This window comes from Arvicola amphibius, chromosome 12 (assembly GCF_903992535.2).
Source record: "Arvicola amphibius chromosome 12, mArvAmp1.2, whole genome shotgun sequence".
In the NCBI taxonomy this organism is placed as follows: Eukaryota; Metazoa; Chordata; class Mammalia; order Rodentia; family Cricetidae; genus Arvicola; species Arvicola amphibius.
In genome coordinates, this window is record NC_052058.2 from 26,960,886 (window position 1) to 26,976,924 (window position 16,039).

At 43.8% G+C, this 16,039-nt stretch overlaps 1 protein-coding gene across 1 annotated transcript in view; it reads left to right on the forward strand.

The window, feature by feature from the left end:
- The window catches only part of Cacna2d3 (calcium voltage-gated channel auxiliary subunit alpha2delta 3), an 842,461-nt gene that overhangs the window by 653,939 nt on the left and 172,483 nt on the right, over positions 1–16,039 (forward strand). The window contains 1 exon segment of the mRNA XM_038350066.1: positions 9,431–9,514. Within this exon segment, the coding sequence (XP_038205994.1) occupies positions 9,431–9,514 (84 nt within the window).

Sequence of the window (16,039 nt, forward strand, 5' to 3'; positions counted from 1 at the left end):
TTGCAAGGAAACCTAGACACTTATCCTCGATAATATGTGGAATGGGTAAAGGAGCTTCCTTCCTGGCCTGCTGAGCTTTCTCAACGAGGAAAAGATACTGGCAGGTTTGGAGTCCATGTGTTCCTGTTTAATTATTACCTTTGGCTTCTTCCAGCTATAGCCTGCTGAGTTTTTGTTTTCTAACCTAAAGCAATCCTTGAGCTTCATTGATGTTGAAGCTGTAATGTTTGTGTTTAAGAAGAAAGTGTCTCAGGCCCATTGCACATACTTAGTTAAGCAGACTTTATGGAGGAACCTTCATCAAAGGCTTTTCTGAGGGAGTAGCTTCTGCTCCAGTTCCTTTCACTGATGTTGACTTTAAAGGTCTTGCACAATGTCGCAACTGACGGGACCCCTTTTACTCTCACTCTCTGGTGTCTCTTAGTTTCTCTTTGTTTGTGAGACAGGGTGTTGTTGCTCTCTAGCTCAGGCTGGTCTGGAACTCACTAAATAGCCCAATTTAGCTTGAAAATCACAGAAGCCCCTGTACCTTGGTCTGTGAGTGCTAGGGTCATAATGAACCACTGTGTCCTGAACAGACTTTTGGTGCCTTGGATTGAGTTTCTCAAGTGTTGATGAATGAAAATGAGGGACTGGAGATGTGACTCAGGTGCTCGAGTGCTTGCCTAGGATGTGCAGATCCCTGAGTTCCATCCCCAGCCCCTCATAAACTGCTCACAATGGTACCAATCTGTATATTCAACACGTGGAAGGCAGAGCCAGGGAATCAGAAGTTCAAAGTCATCCTCAACTACATAGCCAGCTCAAGATCATCTGGGATGACATGAAATCCCATCTTCCAAAAAGAAAAAAAGAAGTTTGTTGACATTTAGGGATAGTAAAATTTCAAGGAATTTCAACTGATTCACTCTTATATATGTTGCCCCAGGAGACTGCTTGTTCATTCCTGCCCAGACCCAAAATAATCACAAAGAAACTATATTAATTAAAACACAGCTTGGCCTATTAGCTTATACATTTTTCTAGCTAGCTTTTACATCTTAAATTAACCTTTCTCTATTAATCTGTGCATCACCCCGAGGTCATGGCCTACCAGCAAAGTTCTGGCAGACTCCAGCAGGCTTCTTTCTCCTTTGGCAGCTACATGGCATTTCTCTCACTCCGCCTACTCTCTCTTTGTCTATCTTCTTGGAATTCCTGCCTTGCCCTATTCTGTGCTGCAATAGGCCCAAAGCAGATTCTTTATTATTATCAATGGTATTTACTGCATACAGAGGGGAATCCTATATGATCTCCCCTTTTCTATCTAAGCAAGAATTATAGTTACAATATTTATATCTCTTTATCTTTTATCATAACTAAGTAAAACTATAACTATCTATTTTTCAACTGCATCAAAGAATCCAGAAGGATATAATATTACCTAAGTAAACAGGAAGTGCTTTAAGCAACTCCCAGAACTCTAGAATTGACAGACATCTTGCTGCCTGGACAGTCACCCAAAGTTCTTCTGTAACTTTGGGGCACCCATCTTTAGCCTACAGGTCTGTACTTTCTGGCAGACTTTTTCATGAAGCAGGAAATTTCAAAGACTGTTCCAACTATATTGGCAGTTTTCAGTCACTTTCTTCTGTGCCCTGCAGAATGTCTGGCAGACTCTTTCATGAAGCAGAAACCCCAAAGGACTGTCTAACCTTTAGCCAAGTTCAGTAGTTATTTTTCTGTGGGTCTTGCATGTCCAGTTCATACAGCATACCATCAAGCAGTCCAGATAAAAGCAGTTTCTTGCCCAAATGGCTAACCAACACCATAAGGAGCCTCTTCAGTACCCATCTTTCTCTTGAAGTAATTATTGCTGCCAGGAACAGATGTGTCTCACTGTCATAAAAAGTCCTAAGTTTAAAAAAACATTTTAAATGCCATGTTCTGTAAGTTTTTGAGAGGCTTGAAGAATACCTATCCATCTGAGATATATCTCTACATCTAGAAAACCTAACTAACATGACTACAAGCTTGAGTATTATAGATGATTATCTGTTAACCAGTATTTCTTAATTATATATTGCATTTTGAAATGAGCTGCACAAGCACAATTTCTTAATCAAGCAAAATTGACCTTAAATTTGTATCAATAAATCAAAATCCAAACCAATGTAAAATATTGATATCTATATCATATACCCCTTTAAATGTAAACAAACATCTATAAACAATCATTTAGAAAATCTGGGCATAGTTCTCTCCAAATTGCTTCCTGCTGTTTATTGGGCAAAGTAATTTTTTGAGGGTGTTCAAGGTGACCTCTCAAGGGGTCTTGGTCCCATCAAACCACATTAGTCTGGAAGGAATCTACAGGTTCTCATTCTCTGTGGAAACAAAAGCAGAACCTCTTTTCCAAAGCAACATATCCTTAGACCCAAATTTTGAAGTCAAAGATATCTTTAAATATATTTGTTGTTTTAGCTCACAGCCCATACAATAAAACGTCTCTCTGTACTTAGCTCATTCACAGCCAAAAAAGTACAAAGAAAACATACTAATATATATAATCCAGACTCTCTGTGTATATTCCATCTTTATGTGGTTTATTTTTTTTTACTCCTTTAATCTATGACTGTCTGTACTCTGTCTCTTTAAAGACTTTATTTTAAAAAAAACCATTTACTTCTTTTTATAACTGTCTATATTATTTTTCTTCTCTCTTCCAAGCCTACTCTGAGCCCGTTTAGAGGTCTTTTTCATCTTAATCTGTCTCTATTGTGTGTCTGTAATCCTTTTCTGACCAGGACCACTTAAAATGCTAAGCAGCATGACTAAAACTAAGGCTGCTTTGCCTTTTGGCTCCACATAGCCCAACATGGCGGAGATTTGTTCACTGCCTCTGAGACTGCCAGAAGGGAGCCTTCCTCACCACCTCAACTTTGGGTAGCACCGTGCAGCATATAAACCCTTTTTATCTGAGTAAAAGCTAAATCTGCCACGCATAACAGTGCAAAGCCTGGAAATACATCTGTGTATGGTGGCAGGAGTCCACCAGGCTCTCTTGCCTGTGTACTCCCAGCAGACCTATCCAACTGCCTTCCCAGGCAGAGGGCACTGAGCAGCTGGCATGGTTTCAGCTATTTTCCTCCCAACCCCGAGTGGGCACACAAACATCCCAGCCTCGTGTGGGTACACAAGCCTTCAGACCTGAAGTAGGTGGCAGGCAATAGCCCCAAATGTTTGGGCACTACTCTGTAGGTGGAGACTGCTTGCTTATTCCCAGCTACCCAGACCTGATATTAATTAAAATACCGCTTGGCCTATTAGTGTATGCATATATCTAGCTAGCTCTTACATATTAAATTAAACCGTCTCTATTAAATAATCTGTGCATCACCATGAGGTTGTGGCCTACCAGCAAAATTCTGGCAGGCTCCGGCAGGTGGCGTTTCTCTGACTCCACCTACTCTATCTTTGTCTATCTGCTTGGAATTCCTGCCTTGCCCTATTCTGTGCTGCAATAGGCCCAAAACAGATTCTTTATTAACCAATGGTATTCACAGCATACAGAGGGGAATCCCACATCAGAAACCGGGTACCTTAGCACACATTCAAATATCTCTGTCAGGAGAGTCTGGAGTCCCTGCTTGTAATGTCTATTCCGGAAGGAGACAGTTGATCATGCTGTATGATGCCAGCATCTTCAGTGAATACCTCCTGCCTCTTGCTTGTAGTACAGTGACAGAATTACTGGAGTATCCTTCCTTTGGAGGAGGGAGGTAATGCCCAACTCTGTGCAGAGTCAAGTCTGCCTGAGTTAAGCACTTGGTGCTGCCTGGGATAGGCTGCCTAAGAGGAAAAACATTTAGCTCATCTCTGATGGCAAGTTATTATCCCTATTTTGCAGGTCACTGAGAAAACCTGGTGTAGCACATTGGCTTACTTAGCATCACAGATTCAGTGATGGAGGAGAGTTATCTGTCTGTGTTTCTTTCATTGGTTAATTAATAAAGAAAACTGCCTTGGCCCTTTAAGAACAGAAAATTAGGTAGGTGGAGTAGACAGAACAGAATTGTGGGAACAAGGAAGTAGAGTTGGAGAGACGCTTCAGGCAGTCGCCATAGGAGTCTCCATGCTGCTCCTCTCCGAGATGGACGCAGGTTAAGATCTCTCCTGGTAAGCCACACCTCGTGGTGCTACCCAGATTACTAAATATGGGTTAAAGGAAGATATGAGAATTAGCCAATAAGAGGCTGAAACTATGGGCCAGGCAGTGTTTTAAAAGAATACAGTTTCCGTGTAATTATTTCGGGTGTAAAGCTAGCCAGCGGCGGGTGGCGGGACGCGGCCCCGCCGCTTCACACTACAGATTGGCGCTCCAACGTGGTCACTAAATCCACTTAAAAACCTTGCCCGCTTGGGAAAAAAAGTACTCTGAGACCATGCCAATGGCTCACTGCTCCCTGCCTGCACCTGGGCAGATGGCGGAATCAGGCTTAGGCGAGCGGGACAGCATTTGCGGATTCCTGCCGCCATAGAGAGAGAGGTGTTTTCAAACTGCGCGGTGCTCTGCGCCTCAGATTTGGCTGTGACTTGGATTAAAAGAGTTTCTGTGCTGCACGCTCAGTCTCATAATTAAACTGCTGAGTGCGGCTCCAATGTCGACTGCTGTGTGCCTGGAACTGTGTGCGGCTCAGGGGCACCAAATGACTGAGGCAGGAGCGGCTTTGGCTCTGCTCCGCCACGTTGAACTGTGCTGATCTCAGGCAGGATCTATCGTAATTACCACAATAACAGCGCAGTTAAGGTTTAGACTTGGCTGTAAACAGGCAGTACCGTATTACCCCTACCTGGCGCAACTTAAGTTTTTAAGAAGTGGTTAACCTTTTAAGAAGTGCTCCTGGATAGTAAAAAATTACAGATTCACAATAGAAAAGATTCAGACATAGAAGGCCTTTAAATGGCTCACGTAGGTTTAAAAGAGAGAAAAAGAAAATATAGAGAATAAAGTTAATGCCTTAAAAAAAAAAAAGGTTAAAGTCTTTAAAGAGACAGAATATAGATAGTTATAGATTAAAAGAAGTAAAGTGATAGAGTAAAAATAAGCCACGTAAAAATGGAAAATTCACAGAGAGTCTGGATTATGTATTTTGTTGTGTTTTCTTTGATTTTTTTGACTGTAAAGGAGCTAAATACAGAGAGACATTTCATTATATGGGCTGCCAGGCTAGACCAGAATGGACATCTTAACGGTATGACTTCAGGATTTGGATCTAAGAACATGATGCTTTGGAAAAGAGTTTCTTCTTTTGTTTTCACAGAGGACGAGACTCTGTGGATTGCTTCTATCCCAATATGGTATGATAGACCACGCCCTCCTGAAAGGTTGCTGTGAACATCTTCAAAAAATTACTTCACTCAACTGCCAACTGAGAGGAACCTAGCACACAGGTTATACCATGAAAGAGCTAAATAACAACGCCCCCACTCAGCAGGAAGCAGTTTGGAGAGAAAAAAACTGCGCCCATTTTCCCAAATATTGCTTATAAATGTTCTTTTACATTTAAAGGGGGAGATGATATAGATATGAATTTGCATTGGTATAGATTTTAAGGTCAATTTTGTTATATGTATATGTATTTCTGATCTTGATTAAGCTATTGTGATTGTAGTTCATTTTAAAAATTGTAATGTATAATTAGGAAATATAGGTTGTTAATGGATAATCATTGATAATAGTTAAGCTTGTAGTCATGTTATTAGATTTTCTAGATATGTAGAGATATATTTCAGTTAGATAGACATTCTTCGTATCTTTCAAAGACTGCAGAATATGGCATTTAATGTTTTAATAACTTAGGGTTTTTCATGACAATGAGACATGTCTGCTCCTGGCAGCACCAATCTACTTCGAGAGGAAGATGGGCATCGAAGAGGCTACTTATGGAGTTTGTTAGCCATTTGGGCAAGAAACTGCTCTTGGCTGGACTGTTGCATAAACTGAACACAAGGAACCCACAGAAAGAGGACTGCTGAACTTGCCTAAAGGTGAGATGGCCTTTCGGGGTTCCTGATTCATGAAAGAGTCTGCGAGACGTTCTGCAGGACACAGCAGAAAGTGACTGAACTGTCTTTGGAATTTTTCTGCTTCATGGAAATGTCTGCTGGATACTGTGGGCCTGAAGCCCGAAGATGGATGCCCCAACGGTACAGAGGAACTTTGGGTGACTGTCCAGGCAGCGAGTTGTCTCTGTCATTTCTAGAGTTTTATAAGTTACTTATTTCTTGTTTACTTAGGTAGCATTATATCCTTCTGGAGTCTTTGATGGAGTTGAAGAATAAATAGATAGTTATAGCTTTCCTTAGTTATGATAAAAGATAAAATAGATTTAAATATTGTAACTGTAATACTTGCTTGATAACTGTTTTGTTATATGTAATTTTGCTATGTTAAAGTTGAAGCCTTTCTTTTTTGTTTAAACAGAAAAAGGGGAAATGATGGAGGAGAGTTATCTGTCTGTGTTTCTTTCATTGGTTAATTAATAAAGAAAACTGCCTTGGCCCTTTAAGAACAGAAAATTAGGTAGGTGGAGTAGACAGAACAGAATTGTGGGAACAAGGAAGTAGAGTTGGAGAGACGCTTCAGGCAGTCGCCATAGGAGTCTCCATGCTGCTCCTCTCCGAGATGGACGCAGGTTAAGATCTCTCCTGGTAAGCCACAACTCGTGGTGCTACCCAGATTACTAAATATGGGTTAAAGGAAGATATGAGAATTAGCCAATAAGAGGCTGAAACTATGGGCCAGGCAGTGTTTTAAAAGAATACAGTTTCCGTGTAATTATTTCGGGTGTAAAGCTAGCCAGCGGCGGGTGGCGGGACGCAGCCCCGCCGCTTCACACTACAATTCAGTGTGTTGTGGGTGATGGCGGTTCCTCTGTACTCTTCTGACAAAAACTTGTGTATATTTTGAAGATAAAGATGTATTTGGCATTTAGGACCTCAGAGTCAGTTTAGATTTGAGAAAGACGGAAATAACATGAGGCTAACACAGAGACATTAAGGCAGAGGTTAGCCTTTTCCCATACTGGCTGTACAATCTTATTTGACTTGTTTCCTTTGTAGCTTAGCTTGTCAGAGCTCATTTTCCTAGCTGTGGGAGGGGCAATGATGGAAGCACAATTGAGGGAGGGATCCTCCAAGTAAGTCTGTGGGAAGAGAAGGCTAAGGCTTACCAAACTTCCTATCTTTGCTACTTGAGACTTTGCGTGTGTGGTGCCATGGGTATGTGCCTGTGTAGATGCAGATATGAGTGCATGTGTGTACTTATATGTGCATCCTGGAGGCAGAGGGCTACATCAAGAACCTTCCTCAACCCTTCTCTACTTCTGTTTTAAAGGCAGGAATTCCCACATATTCTGGAGCTCAGTAGTGACAAGCTGGCTGGTCAGTGAGCTTCAGTGATCTGCCTGTCTCTTTCCCCATACCTAGAATCAGGGTCACAGATGTCCTGCTTCTGCCTTTTGCGTGATTTCTGGGGATCTGAACTCCACTTCTTATGCTTGCATGGCAGGCACCTTACCATCTTCATAGTCCCCACCCTCCCAGTGCTTTATATTGTCCAGGTATGCAATGCGCGTCTTCTGAGTAAATGACAAAAGGAACCGTTTTTTTAGTGACCAAAGGAAGAATTCCTTCTACTGAAGCAAAACAAAAGAATGAATGTTTCAGAGCCATCAGCAGGCAGCCCAAGCATCTGTGAAAGTTTGCTTTTGAAGTTCAAGTTCTGGGCTACGTGAGGTTTTTTTTTTTAATGGTTCTTGCTGAAATGGGATTAGAAGTCAGTGGGCTCTGTAGCTGAGGTTCATGATGGGGGTCAGATTCTGTCTTCCCATAGGGAATGTCCCAAGCCCTAGCACCCTGTGGACCTGCCCATGACTTGGATCCATACCCCTCCCTCGTCCCTTTTTTCTCCCAGTTACTGCGGCCTTTAGCAAGACTGGATTGCCCAGCTCCATGCGTGCAGGATCTTTCCTAACAGGATCCACCTGCTAATGTGCTATTGTGGCTTCTGAGAGGACCACTTCCCTTCCTCTTCATCTGGATCTGATGTCACAAAAGTGGTTGTGAATGGTGACTGTCTTGCCAATTGGAAACCTCAGAGAAGCAAGTGAAGGCACCTTTACAGGACTGTGTAGCCTTCTTGGGTGGTGATGGTGGGAGGGGACTTTCTAGAGATGATGCAGGATCCCCACAATGCAGTTGGCAAGTAATAAAGAGTGCTGGAACAACATCTGAGTCTGACATTCTTCCCTACCACAGTAATGTGACAATCACCCCTTCTGGACACTGTCCCTTTGATGGCACTGAGGTCCGCTTTAGACTTGGTTGGTTCTCAACAGGCAGAGGTTTCTCCTCGTGTCAGGGATACCGTTAGGGACTGCATCTGCAACCACCGGAATGTCAAGGGGGAGTCTTACAGCATGTAGACTGACCCTGCATCTCATGTAGCTTTATTATTTAATCAAAACAGTGCTGAGACAACGAGCAGAAAAGAAAACAGGTGCATTTCTATGCATGTATTTTGTATATATGTACAACATCGTTAGGGTACTATGAATGTTACCTTCTAAACTTGTAAAGTGCTTTCTTATCCTTAGCCTGCAGCAGAGGGCAGACTTTCCTACCTAATAAACACCCCAATAACCAACTGTAAGGGCCTCGAGACACACAAACTTCCAGACACAAAAATGTCCGGTCGATAAAATGGTACACTTGCCGGGTGACTAACACCAGTGATTTAGGGAAACAAGTGAAATCCTTCCCCTGTTATTAATGCGTTCATCAGCTTTCCCAGAGAAAGGCCCTCATGGCCATTAAATCTGGCAGCGATTCCCAGGACTCACATATGCTCCAGGTGAAGGAGCCGTGCTTAGCTTTGCACTGCCGTGGCCAGTAGCAAATAGGTCTGCAAGCTGACAAAGTGTTCTCAGGATGCTGAGCCCAAGTTCAACCATGAAAATCAAAGTTTTGTTTCTCAGGGGATCCAGGAGGAGGTTTGAGACAGGAAGGGTATGAAGCTGAGGGCAAAGGACAAGATTTTTATAAATGTTTTGTAGGAAGCACTTTCCTCTGTCTTTTTAATAGAGTTGGGTCTCCCCACCCTTCCCACATTTATTGCATACAAGGGTAAGATAAATATTCTTTGCACCTGGCATTTTAGAGCCAAGGAATTCTCTAGGCAAATTCATGCAAAGCCAAGACTTGACCTTTAGATTCTCCAACCTAGAGGGAGATGTTTACAGCGATGCCTGTCATTAAAATTCTAATATTGCCATCCACAAAGTTGATTACTCACACAGTAGCCGGAAACAGGTCCCAGGAGGAGAAAGATGCCCTGGTTGATGATTTTGTGACCATTTGTTTGTCTTTCTCTTCTTCCCTATGCTAGTATGAAGAAGGCAAAAAACGAAGGAAGCCTGACTACAGTAGTGTGGACCTCTCTGAAGTAGAGTGGGAGGACCGGGATGATGTGGTAAGTCCTCCTTTTCAAGCCTCATGTGTGAGGGCTCTGTTGACCAGACAGAATACCCCAGAAGCTGCTACACAGGGCTGTGGAAGCAATAGACCTTTCTACTGTAGCTGGAGTAGGATAACTCTCCTGCCAGTCAATTGGGCCAGTTGTACAGTCTGCTGAGCCTATGCCCAGTGGGCACTGTTTTTTTCTGCAACTGATTAATCCCACCTTGGGCTGAGGACAATTGTCAGGACTTGCTTTACCATCTTCAGAGAATTGTGGCTGGGAAACAGGAGGCAGTGGGAACTAAAAGGTCAGGATGTCTTATAGGCTAATAAGACAGCCTCCCAGTGAGACAGAATCAACTTGTCAGGTGTACATGGACACAACTCGTGTTTCTAAAGAGCAGCAGAGAGGTTTGCATGCCCACTTTCTCCATGTGTGGCCAGCCTTACACCCCCACCTGTACCCCCATCTCCTGTGTCTCTACCCTTCCCAGGGGATGGTGAGGGCAGATATTTGACATCCCAGACTATCTCTCATGCTTTATAGAAGCAGGGCTGGCATCACAGGTCCCTTGTTGTTGCTTTCCTTGTTTTCCCATCCTCTGCTTCCTGAATGCTCTCAGCCTGACTAAGTCCAATCTCAGACAGAATAGAGTTGCCATCCATTAAAAGCTACCGCTTCATCCAGTCTTTCAATCCTACCTGTCACTGCTCTGACGTCACGTGGGGTCAATGACCTGGAAGAGTTTGATGTCTTTTGTTCCTCAAACATGTGGATCCTTGAGCTTAAACTCATGTGTTTGGCGCATCCTAGCCCCCGTGTGGACAGCTACACTGCCAGGACTCAAATCCCACCTGTGTAGAGTCTCCTTGGCTCTGGTGTGCGACCATTCCTGCTACATCTCCTGGTCTTCCCAGATGCTTTGAAGACTGGACATACTGATAGACTGAAAGATAAGAAAGTGCTTACACTGCTGTGTGACTATGTGAGGATGCTGTGAACGGGCCTCTGGGTTTACGGTTGTGGCCTCTCAGTATGGTTAGAGGGTCAATATCAGATTCCCAGCCTGCCCTTCACTGTCATCTGACTCAGGCAGCTGGCTTCTGGGTTTCCACTCTCAGAGTTACCATTTCTCAAGTCAGGCCAGGATTCTTCTTATGTACAAACTGGCTGTCTTTGGCTTGCATCCTTAACGACAAGCAGTCCAAGGGGGTTGAATGTGAGTTCTTTCAATATCCGTGTGTTTGACATAGGAAAACACAAACTGCCATCTCTCCTATGCCCCAGTGATGGCGGAGTTTTGGAATAAGTTGAAAAATATCCTTATGTGGTGTGCCAACATATAGGGGTGTGCCTCATAGAAGCCTGCATAACTGTATGCTGCTGGGGAAGCTTGAAATGAGTAGCAAAGTACAGGTTTTGTACTTTGTGTGTACAAAAGTACAAAATGTGTGGAGGATCAAGGAAGCAGAACTGCTTGGCAGAGGCAGCGAAGTCAACCTGGATGCAGAGGGCCTGGATGGAGAATCCTGCTTCTGAGGGACAGCAAGGTTCTTGTACAATTTAACAAGCACATTTAGAGCATAGACCCTGAATACTTCCAAAAATGATGTAATATCAAATGTATCATTTAAAAATTTGCAAAACCAGTCTGGCCAAAATTAAAATAAAGGGGGCAGGAAGGACGGTTCAGTTTATAAAGGCACTTGCTGTGCAGACACGAGGATCTGAGGTTGAACCCAGCCCCTGTGTACAAAGCTGGGCACTGATGCTGCAATTCCAGGTGTGATCTCAGTACTGGGGACAGGGAGCTTGGGCTAGTCCCAGGGTTTGTACCCCAATCCCAGCAAGAGATCTGTCCAAAACCCACTGTTAAACTCTGACCTCCCATACTCATGCACACCCACTCGCATATGTATACTTATATATATGTGTGCCTACGCAAACATACATACATACATACATACATACATACATACATACACACAAGAGAAAAGTAGACCATACAGAGGAGTGTGCATGGGACTTCTGTTGTCACTGTTGGATAAGTTAGGTGTCATGTCAATTACTGTAAAAAGGCATCTTTAGGGGACCCATGTGTCAGCAATGAACCTTGAAATACACATGATCCCTTCTCCTTTCTCCAGTCTCTCTAGCCATCCTCCTCCCATGTTCTCCCAACTCTCAAGTTGATAGTCTACTATTGTATGTGTGAATATATGTGTGTATGTGTGTAAACGTGTATGTGTGTGTAAGCATGTGTATGCACAAATACATATATATATGTATACACACACACACACACACACACACAACTTGATGAGTCTGTTTTTCTTGTTTGTGTGAATATGATTTCAGGGCTGAAATTCCTAGAGATGGCTGAAAGAATTAAGGATGACTTTCCGTTTGGTCTTGCTATGTTTTAATCATTTTTTAACTTTTCCCCAGTGAACATGATTATTTCTATAAAGAGAGAAGGCTCATATAAGTAACAATAGTAACAATAGCTTGTTAATAAGGAACTTCTTTTATACAAGGTACTTAATACCTTCAGTGTTAAAAAGGATGAACTCATTCATTTCTTATTGCAGTCTTGTCAAGGATCTGCCCCTGTTTTTCCAGTTAAGGAAACTGAGGCAGAGAAATTATGTCACAGTTCAAAGGCAGGCATCAGGCTATCTGACCCTTATGCTGTGCCTTTGACACACCCACTTTGTGTGTTAATGGAAAAAGCCTCAGAATGCCAGAGTTCTTGAGACTTCATTTGGTACCTCAGAAACGTGGTGCGCTCTCCCAAAGCAATCCATCCCTATGGGGTTATTGTGGGCTCTTTGAGCACAGAAGAGGAGCCTTTCTTGGCTCTTAGTGGGAAAATCATGGGGGACTAATATACTGTACCTGCCAATAGGCGCCACATTCACCTAGGCCACGGGTCCTGAGTTCCTTGCTTCAGAGTCATGAAGAATGGCGACCAAGGAAGATTAGAAGAAGGGCGAGCAAGGAAACTTTTACTGAGAAATAAAGTGATAGGATTCACCCCAACCCCTACCACCTCTGCAGCAGGGAGAGATCTTGCAAATGAGCTACCAAGTCTTACTTGGAAATGGGCTACATATAAATCATGCATTCAATTAGGGCAAATCTTGTTAGCTTGAGTGTATGTGTGATGTGGGAGGGTCTTCTGTTTGAGTTGATTTCATTGGTTGATAAAGAAACTGCCTGGCTCATCTGATTGGCCAGCCCTTAGGTGGGTGGAGTAGACAGAACAGAATGCTGGGAACGGAGGTTAATAAATCGCCATGCCTCTGATCTCTGAAACAGATGCGATGAAGCTCTGGCCCAAGATGGACGTATGCTAGAATCTTCCCGGTAAGGCACCACTTCGTGGTGCTACACAGATTATTAGATATGGGTTAATCAAGATGTGAGTAAGAGGCTGGAACTAATGGGCCAGGCAGTGTTTAAATGAATACAGTTTGTGTGTTGTTATTTTGGGGCATAAGCTAGCCAGGTGGCCCGGAGCTGGGCCGCAGGAACGCGGCCCGCTGCTCTCACTACAGAATGACGCCCGATGTGGATAACTGAATCCACAGAAAGCTTGAGATTGTGTAGAGTTCCTTGTGTAATGTCAGGGCCCTTGAAGCTGGCTCTGGCTCACCCGGGATATGTAGGTCCTTTATTTTCCTACACCCTCACTAACTATAGAATGCCTACCTTGCTCTGAAACCTTATCAGTGGTATAGCCACAGCACTACAGATTCTGTCTCTAACTCAGCGGGCACCCATTCTGTTGCAGTGCTAGCTTTCTCCTGCTGGGCTGAGGAAGCCCACACGTCTTTCCATGACAAGCCTCATGGAACACGTCTCCAGAGCCCTTTCTTCCCCAAGCCCTATGATCGTCTCACACTGGGACATACTCTGAGCTTTGATTGCATATTTTTTTCTAAATCTCATGCCTGATCCCTTGAGCCCTGATACCTAGAGAGCCCAAGCTTTCACTTAAGGGAAGATTGATGGCTGGGGTTCTCTGTACGCGCTATCTTCATATACCGATTAAATGCATTTTTTGCTAAAGAAACAACTATTTATCTGGCCTGTCTCATATCCATTCCATCCGTAGGCTGGGCTAGGTAGCTTATAAGAAGGTAAGGGCTTGGAAGAACAAGCTTCCTGGGACTCTGGAAGTTAAAAACCCTATTCTAACATGGATAAGACTCCACCACAGGATAATGAACTTTCATTGTAGAAGGAGACACAACCTACTGTCCACTATTACACCTTCTGGGGAAGCTTTCCCCAGTGGACTCTGCTTAAGAGGGAAGAATAGCTGACCTCCAGTGGAATGAGCATCCAGCCTTAACTGGAATATTGTATTAGAAAAGTAGGTGCTTTGATGGGTCACCCAAGCTGCTGATCCTCCAGGACTGCAGGGAACACATGCGAACGAGGTACCAGGGTGTACCCCAGAGGCTGGGTAGGCTGAGAAGTGACTGGATTGCTGTATCTCCTAAAGGAGGATTTGCCTTTTACATTATTCATCTCATTGTGATGAGAGCCGCCTCTCTGGCCATTGCATATCACACCTACAGATGCCTGGCATCTGGTAGGGACCACTGACATCCGACTTGCTTTTCTTGGGGTGTGTTTAGTCAAGCATCTATGTATGTGATTTTTAATGACAGTATAATCAGCTAACATCTGGACACACCAAAAATTATTTTAACATTTTCCTCTGCCAAGTCATTTTCATTTTCCCAGCTGTTGATGATTACAAACCCAGGCAGTGGCTAGTTCAAAGGCTGCGCAGAGCAGCACCGTGGCCGAGCTTTTCCCGCCTTCAGTGGGGAAGACAGGTTTGTTATTGCTCATTGCTCTGACCTGAGTTCTGTGACCCGCCCTCGGTATGGGGCCCACCGACTCCTAGCATGATATACATAGGGATTCTTGGCAATATGCAGCCCGTTAAGACAGAAAAGTGACTTTTCTAGAATGTTCAAGTCTCACAAAGCGCATTCCAACTATGAGTCTCTTGCCTCCTCTGATAGTAAGAGCAGAATATCCCAGAGATCAAGTGTACGGAGGAGCTACTGGGAAGGTAAACCCATAGGCCATGCCATAGTCAATTTCTAAAACCTATTCTTTAAGAAATCAAGAAATAACAATATATAATTTAAACTAATGATGAAGTAGTTAATTTTATCTTCTGATTTAGGCAGCAGAGGTTTGGAACTTGTGGGGTCTGTGTGCATGTGTGCACACGTGTGTGCATATGAGTGTGTGTGTGTGTGTGTGTGTGTGTATGTGTGTGTGTGTGCACCACAAGCAGGAAAAAGTCCTTTGAAGCCAGAAGAGGATATCACAACATCTGGACTGTAGTTATAGGTGGTAATAAGCTGCCCAATGGGGGTGCTCAGAGCCAAACCCAGGGCTACTTCAAGAGCTGTAGGCACTCTTAATCACTGAACCATCTTTCATGCCCCAAGACCTTGGGCTGAAGAGTTAGAGATTCTGTGTTTCCTTGCACAAGCTTATTAGCCTAAGATGTCAGTCTCTCTTCTTGTCAAATAGGTATGGAAATAGAAATACAGAAGACAGTTCTTAGAATTTTCAAATTGGTGCCTGATCCACTGGAAGAACTCAGTCAACAGTAGCTATCAGCAACAGGAGCTTGCCAGTAACCTGATATCTACAGTTTAGAAAGCACCCAATAGGAGTTTTGGATCTGGGTGGCTTCACTCAGGGTCATTTTTGATTGAACAAATAACAGAAGAAAACATTGAAGCCCAACAAGATCAAAGAATAGCTCATATGTGTCAGTGATGAGAGCCTTGCTAGCTTGGGAGCCCTGACACCCCATGTTGTCTCCTCTTGAGTCTATCTAACTCATGGAGAGTTAGGGACAGTAACTTGAAATCTGCAAAGATAAGGGAGATATCACAAAAATCCACCCAGTGTGCTCTAACTGGTGAAGAAAAGGAATGGAAGCTATGGAGACAAAACATGCAAAGGCGTCCTCAGCAGGAGCCACATTTTTCTTGTGGCTCATTGTCCAAGCAGCTAGAGAGATGCTGGTAAGAGATTGGATGCTGGTGCCCAGTCATCCAGAGCTTGAGTTCTGATTCCTTTAGCTGGCAGGAGGTAACTGACGCCACACCCAGGTGAGGAAGATGGCAATGCCACTGATGGCAGCAATGACGAGGATGGTGGAGGACAACTGAGGCACAGAAGACAGTCAGCCTGTGCCTGGCCCTCGTCTGCTTATTCCCATGTGGTCCTTACTGCAGCTGTATGTGATGGGGGGGCCGTGCTCAGTTCTGTTTGAGCAGCAGAGGAAACTGAGGCACCGAGAAAGGAATGGCTTGCCTGCGATCAAGTCCTGTCCCCAGGGTCTGTTTCTAAGTGACAGCATTCTATCATCCCTCACAATGAGGAGCTTGGGAAGAAGAGCTTGTCATGCTTGCAAGACTAGAATAACTGTCTAAACGTTTGCCTCCAGAATGCATCAGTGACCCCAGCCTTGGGCCCTCCCTGGCCCCA